This window comes from Oncorhynchus kisutch, linkage group LG21, assembly GCF_002021735.2.
Source record: "Oncorhynchus kisutch isolate 150728-3 linkage group LG21, Okis_V2, whole genome shotgun sequence".
Taxonomy (NCBI): Eukaryota; Metazoa; Chordata; class Actinopteri; order Salmoniformes; family Salmonidae; genus Oncorhynchus; species Oncorhynchus kisutch.
Genome location: NC_034194.2, coordinates 25,414,788 through 25,425,530, shown reverse-complemented (window position 1 = coordinate 25,425,530; position 10,743 = coordinate 25,414,788). Strand labels below are relative to the sequence as shown.

Sequence of the window (10,743 nt, the reverse complement as noted above, 5' to 3'; positions counted from 1 at the left end):
TCATTCATCTCAAATATGGGCTGCATTCTGATCAACAATACAATGCGACTCAGTGTGGAATGAGATACAAAGAGGACAAATTTCATTTGTAATCCACTTTATTAATGCATTCTTTATAAAGACAACTGCAAAGTTCCATTTTCTAAAGTTGGTAGCCCTTTCTTCCGACTTTAATCCAGGACTCTGTGGTACTCAGTGACTTCAGGACTTCAGCTGCCTTCTAGATCTTCAATTTGGTTAGCCATTTTGGCTATCATTGATGATTGAAGTGATGCTCCAGAGCCTTGGTATAATTTCAGCCAGTAGTTTTGAAAGAGGTGCTCACAAGACAAAACAGGTCCCATTTTTCGTGTACTCCATCATCAAATTGTTTACTACGCCATCCATGTAGTATGATATGTTATGTTTTGTACATTTAGTATGATATGTTACGAATCCAATACGTAAGAAGAAAGAAAGTCGCACACTCCCAAACATTTAATGTGTATAGCAACCAGGGCCTTCTTCTTCAATATAATTTGTACTGTTACATTCTAATTCTCAGAGCAAAAACTCTACAGACATTATGAAAGCTGAACCAAGTTTATTCTTCCCAGAGGATCAATACAGCTGCATTAGACAAACACATTTTCACACAAGCACTGATATTTAACCCTTCCTCCTAGGCTGAGTCTCCTCCTACACATCTGTACAAGCACTGATATTTAACCCTTCCTCATAGGCTGAGTCTCCTCCTACACATCTGTACAAGCACTGATATTTAACCCTTCCTCATAGGCTGAGTCTCCTCCTACACATCTGTACAAGCACTGATATTTAACCCTTCCTCCTAGGCTGAGTCTCCTCCTACACATCTGTACAAGCACTGATATTTAACCCTTCCTCCTAGGCTGAGTCTCCTCCTACACATCTGTACAAACATCGTTCTTTACTGCTAGGCTGCTATTTCTCCTATTTACTGCTATTTCTCCCTTAAAGTGACCTGACCTAAACCCCCCTTCATCACTAATCCATGGCTCTCTCCCCTTATCAATGCCTGCCACATGTGATCACTTCCCTGCACTCAATATTTCAATAGGATACCTTATATAATGTTTACGTTATACATGACCCTCTCTCCCTCAGTGACATGAATAAGTATATTTCATTTTCCCAGAACCCAACAGTACAATATGTTATTCATTTGTTAAGCTTAAGATCCCAGACTGCATCTTTAAGTAAACTGTAATCATTTGAATGGGCCTAAGCTCAATCATATGGATACACTATTCTCCATCTCGGCAGGGTTCAGGTAGTTATAGGGTAGTGTAAGTATGGCATTCCTCTTAATGATTGATCGACTGAGGTAGGACAACTCTGCTTGGAACTGCTTAATCATCTGCATGGGGACAGCCTCATCAAAGTGTTGATCTGGGTATGTACCAAGGGGAATCTAAGGAAGACAGAACAAACATGATTTAAGTGACGTATATTTTAGATTAGAAGAAGTGAACAAATCAGACTCGTATTTATGAATGGGTTTGTCAAAAGCAACCGTGACTGCACCATATTACAGACATGACTCTAAAAACATAGCGGATCTTGACTTACAAGGTGAAACAATTAGGGGACAAACTCACCGTGTCTGAGTATCTCTTGCTGAGCAGCCATGTGGAAGCCATGTTATTAACAGTAGTGCTGATGTTTGGCAGTACTTCCAAAATGGTGTTCATGCTTGAGCTCCCCTTCGTGGTGGGAGGAGCTTTGCGCAGTAACAGGGGGTTGTTGGGTACCCAACCACCATAGTCAAACTAGGAAAGAAAGACATCCTTGTATAAACCAATGGTCAAAAGGCTAAATAAGTACATTTGAGTTTAAATAACATAGCTATATTAAAACAAAACATGAACTATGTGATTATAGCCTAAATTCAAATTTTTCTGAAATTCTATAGTGTGTAGCTGGCTACTTTAATTGCTCTCTTCCTTAACTCACCTGCCCCATATTGAGGGCGCAATGTTGAGCTGACACAGTGAAGATAATCATGGTAATGAATTTGACAACTTCCTCCACTTTGTCAAATCGCTTAGGGATTCCTGTGGAGGCAACATCAGTGGATGAGAAGGATAGGTAATACAACACGTCACAACAGTGTAGCTTTCTTGGTTTTATTGACTGATACTTCATAAGTAACGTACCTGACTTTCCGTTTCCAAGGAACCCATGGATGAAGATCTCGTGAATCCAGTCCTGAAGCTCAGAGTCCCTGGACACTTCACTGTCAGAGGAGTAGAAGTGCTCCACCATCCCCTTGACAAAGCTTCACATCACAACATATTTTTAATGGCATGTTCAGTAAACCAAGCTAGCTACTAACAGTATTGATATCAAGCTTCAGCCCATACTGTTGTGTTATTTAGAATAATAGGGAACTGTTATTCAAATTTTGCCATTAGGGGTTATTCAAATAAATAGTGCAACCTGTTGATGATGTTCCACAGCTTCAGGCCGTCCTCCCTGTAGTAGAAGTTAGGGATGGACTCCAGTCCTCGTGCAACAATGTTCTCCGGCAGACAGAGGGAGCTGTAGGTGATTTCTGATTGTGCCCTTTTCAAGAGTTCCTTCAACCCCTTCAGTCCCATAGCACCCTAAAGAAAGGAAAAGTTTACGTCAATACAAGTGGTAAACATGGAATTGTATCGGACGAATCAATGCATTTAAGGTACGTACATTTGCTAAGGGTCCATCAGGACTAATCAGTCTTTTTCGCGCAAGAAGGTTGATCTGCAGGGTGTAACGGAAGTGGGGTATCAGCAACTATGCAGAAACAGAGGGGAAATCGAAAGAACAAAAGAAAAATGAGCAAAGAGAAGGTGAACAATTTGTTTTATGACTGAATTTACAGCTCAGGGACTATAACATGAATTTTCTTGCTCTTCATTGTTTGGTGGGACCCCAGTCTGTGTCAGGTTGTCATACCTTGTGGAGAGGGTGCATGATAGGAAGGCTCCGGAAGGTTGCCATAGTGAAGGCCTCTGCCAGTAAATGAGTGCCCAGTAGATGGTAGCTGATCTGGAACTCGGAGAAATCTGCGTTCCTCACAAAGATCTTGGCTAGCAGCCAGTCGTGCTCCGAGTCGCTAGGCAGAAATATAGGGTTCTGCTGAGAGGGCTGCTGCTCCAGCTGTGAGATAATATATGCCATTTAGCAGAGTCATGTGTGCATACATTAGTCATGTAGCGGTGCAAGCGCCATGCTCTACCAACTGAGCTATACAGGACCAGAACAGAGAAACCCAGAGGTCAGAAGTAATCATCACTTCTGAGGAACATATTTACTAAGCATTTGCAACATTGTAACATCTGCCCCTGTTTCCAGGTATGTGTACTGTACCTGGATGGCGATAGGCAGCAGTTTGTCCTCTGGGTTCTTGTAGAACAGGCAGAGGGCAGCCGTGAGGGGCAATGGTTTACCATTGACCACCCGGGTTGGCACACCCTCAAGCCTCTTGTAGTCGCAAAGGAATATGTTTCCTTCCTGTAGGGAGGATAGAAAACAGAGGTGAAGACTTTGTGGGAACATGGAATTTAAAGTACACACTGGACAAAAACTGGTTGCATAAATGTTGTTTCAACTAAAAATATTCAGTGGGATGACATTGAACCAAATTGTTTGTTGATTTCACGTTAGTTGATAACTCAACCAAATGTAAATCAAAAGTAGAAGTTGAACTGACGTCTGTTCCCTGTGGGTGGTTAAGCAGTAGCTCATGCTATTTACAGGACAAAGAAAAAAAGGATGGATGTTCACGGATGATGTTACAAAAGGATAGCATGTATAAAGTGAACAGAAGGGATCCAAGCCCTGAACCTTAGGGAACATCACATCCCACTTCAGAGTTGCAAGATAACTTACAATCTAATTCATAATTCATACCTTCATCTCCGTCGCCAGGGAACTCCCGTCCTTCAGGAAGGGCTGTACCATCTTGTCTGTGACAGGGAAGTTGGGGGGAAGCGTTGTGCAGCGCTGGATCACATTGGGGTTGGTTCCATTCAGAAACTGGGACCCGAAAAAGTCATCCTCCTTCCAGTGCTCAGAGACATATTCTAGAAGGAAGGGATTTAAAAAAATAAATCCCTTATTTTTGTAGGAGTTACTTTTTACTGATATTTTCAAAATTACCCTTATAGTTGATATCCAATTCAATGGATCAGGTCTCTTACCTGAAATGGGTGTTCTATTTTTCCAGAAAACAGTTTTCATCATCTCCAGGTCTTTCCACTGCTCGGTGGAGTTCACCAGGCATTTCAGTTTGAGCTCAGCTATACTGGTAGGGGAAGACGGGAAGAGACAGGTTATAGGCCATGCTTATTCCCTCACAGTCATAGGAAAGGTTCTGTGCATCTGGATGAGCATCAGCGGTGGCACTTAAAATCAAAGGATGGGCTCATAGTAATGGCTGGAATGGAATGAATCAAACGCCTGGTTTCCATGTGTTTGATACACATTTGATTCACTACATTTCAGCCATTATTATGAACTGTCCTCCCCTCACCAGCCTCCTCTGTCGAACATACAGTATGTTACACTGGTACTGTTGTGTGGAATTTAAACTGCTTTAGGTGTGCCGTCTGCTTTGAACTTACGCTGCAGCTTTGGTGTAGATAAACTCTGACATTTTGGAGAAAGAAAATTTAACTTCAGAAGGGAGGGCTGAGACTTCAGTGGTGTTATTGATGTGGGGGACTCCCTCGGCATACACAATCCACCTAATGGTGAGACAAGAAGACACACACACAATCATTCTAAAAGTGTTGTACAGACAAGTTGACTGACTGTTGTCTGCTGTGTGTTGAGCTGCAGACAGTCCTACAAAAACAACAGGTAAAAACACTCACTGGAACAGTTTCTTGTGAAGCTCCAGCTCCTTTTTACGATGGTGCACCAGTAGAGGGAGCTCATCCTCAAAAACCTTCCTGGCTGTGAAGTGGAGAGGAGGACAAGATGTATCACACACTTATAGTAGGAGCAGGATTATAAATAACAGTATCCTCAGAACAAATGTTGAATCAGGACACACCTTTTCCTCCTCTCAGCTCCACAATTTCCCCTCTGGACAACCATCTGTAACAAGGGAAGAGGATTACGTCACCCTCAGGTGTCGTCACGACAACCTTGGAGCAGAACCACTCATTTTCTGGCAGGAACAGGTACTGCTCTTTCTCCAGTTTAACCAGGAGGAGGCGCCCCAGAGACGAGGGGTTGGTCACAGTGTAGGTCCCTGTCTGTAGAGAATGGAGAAGTACAGGGTGTTGAATAGCTAGCTACATGCTTGGGCTGAAGAGCAAGATCACATTCATTATGAATATCCCCTAAACATTAAATGGAATGTTTAGGGGGGTAATGTACAGACAAGGACATATACAGGTAAGTTGACAGAAAGGATTTCAAGTGTTTTTTTTAACAATCTTGACCAACAAATGTTCTTAAAAGGGAAACCAGTGAGCAGTGTAAACTGGTTCTGCTGGTCCTCAAAGATAAGCCATAGCACCTCAAGATAAGATCACTTCAAAATATCTATTCACATGTAAATATCCCTAGAATGTGCCCGGTGCTGACAGTAGCGCTGCCGCCCCAAAACAACACATTGCTCCTGGAGGCATGGGTTGAAACACAGACGGCACAGCTTTCCATTCTACGTTCCATTCTTTCCATTATATGTTCCATTCTTTCCATTATATGTTCCATTCTATGTTCCATTCTTTCCATTCTATGTTCCATTCTTTCCATTATATGTTCCATTCTATGTTCCATTCTTTCCATTATATGTTCCATTCTTTCCATTATATGTTCCATTCTTTCCATTATATGTTCCATTCTATGTTCCATTCTTTCCATTCTATGTTCCATTCTTTCCATTCTATGTTCCATTTTTCCCTTCTATGTTCCATTCTTTCCATTCTATGTTCCATTTTTTCTATCATATGTTCCATTCTATGTTCCATTCTTTCCATTATATGTTCCATTCTATGTTTCAGTCTGTTATATGTGGAGTACTTCTCCTGTCCTATCCGGTGTCCTGTGTGAATTTAAGTATGCTCTCTCTAATTCTCTCTTTCTCTCTTTCTTTCTCTCTCTCGGAGGACCTGAGCACTAGGACCATGCCTCAGGACTACCTGGCATGATGACTTGCTGTCCCCAGTCCACCTGGCCATGCTGCTGCTCCAGTTTCAACTGTTCTGCCTGCGGCTATGGAACCCTGACCTGTTCACCGGACATGCTATTTAATTGGCAAAATTTGCTTTTCTTTCAAAAACAAGGACATTTGTAAGTGACCGCAAACTTTTGAACGGTATTCAGACCCTTTGCTATGAGACTCGAAATTGAGCTCAGGAACATCCTGTTTCCATTGATCATCCTTGAGATGTTTTTACAACTTGATTGGACTCCACCTGTTGTAAATTCACACACTTGTCTATATACAGTAAGGTCCCAGAGTTGACAGTGAATGTCAGAGCAAAAACCAAGCCATGAGGTCGAAGGAATTGTTAGTAGAGCTCCGAGACAGGATTGTGTCTAGACACAGATCTGGGGAAGGGTACCAAAAAATGTCTGCAGCATTAAAGGTCCCCAAGAACACAGTGGCCTCCATGATTCTTAAATAGATGAAGTTTGGAACCATCAAGACTCTTCCTAGAGCTGGCCGCCCAATACAACAATACTGAATGAACACTTTTATTTTAACTTAATATAATACAGAAATAAAAATCTATTTAGTCTCAAATAAATATTGAAACATGTTCAATTTGGTTTAATTAATGCAAGACCATAGTGTCGGAGAAGAAAGCTAACGTTTAAGTTCCTTGCTCAGAACATGAGAACATATGAAAGCTGGTGGTTCCTTTTAACATGGGTCTTCAATATTCCCAGTTAAGAAGTTTTAGGTTGTAGTTATTATAGGAATTATAGGACTATTTCCATTTGTATTTCATATACCTTTGACTATTGGATGTTTTATAGGCACTATAGTATTGCCAGCCTAATCTCGTGAGTTGATAGGTAGGCCTGATCACCGACAACGACGAGACAGCCTATAGGGAGGAGGTCAGAATAACAACCTATCCCTCAACATAACCAAGACTAAGGAGATGAGTGTAGACTACAGGAAAAGGAGGACCGAGCACGCCCCCATTCTCATCGACAGGGCTGTAGTGGAGCAGGTTGAGAGCTTCAAGTTCCTTGGTATCCACATCACCAACAAACTAGAATGGTCCAAACACACCAAGACAGTCGTGGAGAGGGCACAACAAAGCCTATTCCCCCTCAGGAAACTAAAAAGATTTGGCATGGGTCCTGAGATCCTCAAAAGGTTCTACAGCTGCAACATCGAGAGCATCCTGACTGGTTGCATCACTGCCTGGTATGGCAATAGCACTGCCTCCGCCCGCAAAGCACTGATTATTTGCAACGCAGGACAAGCTAGTTAATCTAGTAATACCATCAACCATGTGTAGTTAACTAGTGATTATGTTAAGATTGATTGTTTTTATAAGATAAGTTTAATGCTAGCTAGCAACTTCCCTTGGCTCCTTGCTGCACTCCCGTAACAGGTGGTCTCCTCGTGGAGTGCAACATATCGGCCATAATCTGCGTCCAAAAATGCAGATTAGAGATTGTTATGAAAACTTGAAATCGGCCCTGATTAATCAGTCGACCTCTACTCCAGAGCGCTCAGGACCGTAGACTGGGGAGATGGTTCACCTTCCAACAGGACAACGACCCTAAGGACACAGTCAAGACAATGCATGAGTGGCTTCGGGACAAGTCTCTGAATGTCCTGAGCCCGGACTTGAACCCGATCTAACATCTCTGGAGAGACCTGAAAATAGCTGTGCAGCGACGCTCCCCATCCAACCTGAGATTACTTTCATGTATCTTTATTTAACTAGGCAAGTCAGTTAAGAACTAATTCTTATTTTCAATGACAGCCTAGGAACAGTGGGTTAACTGCCTGTTCAGGGGCAGAACGACAGATTTTTAGCTTGTCAGCTTGGGGATTCAATCTTGCAACCTTTCAGTTACTAGTCCAACGCTCTAACCACTAGGCTACCTGCTGCACCAGCTTGAGAGGATTTGCAGAGAAGAAGGGGAGAAACTCCCCAAATACAGGCGTGCCAAGCTTGTAGCATCATACCCAATACGGCTGTAATCGCTGACAAAGGTGCTTCAACAAAGTATTAAGTAAAGTGTCTGAATAATTATGTAAATAAGGTATTTGCAAAAATGTCTATAAAACTGTTTTCACTTAATCATTATGGGGTGTTGTGTGTAGATTGATGAGAATATAAAAATTAAAAAAATTCAAATAAGGCTGTAACGTAATAAAATGTGGAAAACGTGTTGGGGTCTGACTTTGGACACACCGACTCATTCAAAGGGTTTTCTTTATTATTCCTGTTTTCTACATTGTAGAATAATAGTGAAGACATCAAAACTATGGAATAACACCTATGGAATCATGTAGTAACCAAAAAAATGTTAAAGAATTCAAAATATATTTTATATTTGAGATTCTTCAAAGTAGCCACCTTTTGCCTTGATGACAACTTTGCACACTCTTGGCATTAAAGGTATGTCCAAACTTTTGACTGGTACTTTAAAACATATATATATATTAATAATAAGTTGACAATTTTGTTTTGAGGGGATACATTATTATTAATCAATGAATTGATACTTTATTATAAAATATTTATTCATTAACTATATTAAAGGTGCACTACGAATAAATTGCTATCCATTTCCTGGTTGCTAAAATTCTAATAATTCACCTAACTTAATTGTCTAAACCGTGGTGAAATATATTTTCAATAAGCAAAAATATAGTATTTTCAGCCTTTTTAAGCTGGTGTACAACACAAAGTAAAAGAGGCAAAAACTAAACTTAAGAACGGGAAGCATAGAAATAGAACATATGGAACACATCTACCGCTTCTTAGACTTGCTTTCAATGAGAATGACAGATTTATAACTCACGTTTTATGTGCATTTGGTCAGGTTGGCCAAAAAGTTACATATTGCAGCATTAAGCATTTCCCCTCATTGCTCACTGGTAACTTACCATCCCAGTCATGAAATCTAGGCCATAGTTGTCAAGGTTAGTGCGCTCACTTTCCCCCTCTGTTCCAATGAGTGTGACATAAATGTAGTCAGATGAGCCAGAGAATAGAACTTCCCCTGTAGTCACCTGGACTTTGTATTCAACCATGGTGAGCCAATGGGGAACCTGGAAAAGGACAACAAATACTTAACACAGACAAAGGGGTTCTATCGTTCAAAGCATCAACCCTTTTTTCCAAACCATATAATAGTTACAATATTTTCTGAGATACTGCAATTTGGGATTTTTGTTATAGAGGATACCACAAGCATTGTTTTCTACATAATATCTAAATGAAGACGTCCTCTGAACCCCCAGACGTTTCACAATTTTATTGTAGCCCTGAACTAGCTCACCTGATTCACTTAGTCAAGGACTTGATAATAAGTTGACAATTTTAATCAGATGTGTTAGCTCTGGAGTAGATAAAATACATGGGATGGCTGTGGGTCCTCAGGAGAAGTTTGAGAACCACTGGCCTATGGTATGGTTCTAGATACAAGCTTTTAGCAATATGCAATATTTTAAAGTCAGCATACCTTATCAACGAATGGAGATGATGGAGTCTCTCTCTCTCTCTCTCTCTCTTTCTGTATGGACTTTGTCTCACCGGTTACCTGTACTGTATTTTAAGGGCTGCCCCCTCACCTTGGTCTAACAGGTTCCTCGGTCAGAACCAGCGGATTGCCTTGGTCAAACAGGTTCCTCAGTTAGAACCAGCGGATTGCCTTGGTCAAACAGGTTCCTCAGTTAGAACCAGCGAACCGCATTGGTCTAACAGGTTCCTTGGTTAGAACCAGCGGATTTTGTGTGCAAATGTTGATAATGTACAAACAATCAACAATCCATCTATTTTTAAATCCAGAATGTAGCATATCACCAAGACCAGAACAGAAAAACAATGTGTATTGAGCTCATCACCAATACAGCATGTAATGATGGGTACAGCCAAATCCCTTCGGGGATGTGTCCTTCCCCTATTCCAGTAATTCCAAGGGTTTTAGGTCTTGCAGAAACAACTTCGTCTTGTCTGGGCAAGTGTGTTGTGTTAGAGAATTCTTTAAATAACGGTGTTCAGTTTCATTTACTAGCCTGCTGTTGTCACTTAATGCTGGAGGGTAAATCCTGAACAGGGGCTTGTGCAAAGCATCATGAAACAATTACACTACTGTTCAAAAGTTTGGGGTCACTTAGAAATGTCCTTGTTTTGAAAGAAATGCAACAAAAGAAAGTCAATTAAAATAACATAAAATGTATCAGAAATACAGTGTAGACATTGTTAATGTTGTAAATTACTATTGTAGCTGGAAACTGCAGATTTTTTATGGAATATCTACATAGGCGTACAGAGGCCATTATCAGCAACCATCACTCCCATGTTCCAAAGGCACGTTGTGTTAGCTAATCCAAGTTTATAATTTTAAAAGGCTAATTGATCATTAGAAAACCCTTTGCAATTATGTTAGCACAGCTGAAAACTGCTGTCGTGATTAAATAAGTAATAAAACTGGCCTTCTTTAGACTAGTTAAGTATTTGGAGCATCAGCATTTGTGGGTTCGATTACAGGCTCAACATGGCCATAAACAAAGACCTTTCTTCT

The 10,743-nt window shown here is 40.9% G+C and overlaps 1 protein-coding gene across 1 annotated transcript; it reads right to left on the bottom strand.

Annotated features, from left to right (window-relative positions):
* Positions 1-80: 80 nt before the first annotated feature.
* Positions 81-10,330, bottom strand: si:dkey-17e16.9 (hydroperoxide isomerase ALOXE3). Its single transcript, XM_020454844.2, has 15 exons — positions 9,682-10,330; positions 9,104-9,268; positions 5,063-5,267; positions 4,881-4,962; positions 4,629-4,751; positions 4,206-4,309; positions 3,916-4,088; positions 3,373-3,516; positions 2,959-3,162; positions 2,710-2,796; positions 2,461-2,627; positions 2,178-2,299; positions 1,975-2,075; positions 1,620-1,790; positions 81-1,432 (listed from the first exon to the last, which is right to left on the bottom strand). The coding sequence occupies exons 2-15, from the start codon at positions 9,248-9,250 to the stop codon at positions 1,253-1,255; spliced, it is 2,010 nt and encodes a 669-aa protein (XP_020310433.1). The 5' UTR covers positions 9,251-9,268; positions 9,682-10,330; the 3' UTR covers positions 81-1,252.
* Positions 10,331-10,743: the final 413 nt, after the last annotated feature.

Excerpts from the sequence above, each read along its gene's own strand:
- si:dkey-17e16.9 (XM_020454844.2), bottom strand. The coding sequence starts at position 9,250 with ATGGTTGAATACAAAGTCCAGGTGACTACAGGGGAAGTTCTATTCTCT. Across the intron at positions 4,310-4,628 it reads ATCTACACCAAAGCTGCAGC|TATAGCTGAGCTCAAACTGA; the intron begins GTAAGTTCAAAG and ends TTCCCCTACCAG. Across the intron at positions 2,076-2,177 it reads CCTTGGAAACGGAAAGTCAG|GAATCCCTAAGCGATTTGAC; the intron begins GTACGTTACTTA and ends TTGCCTCCACAG.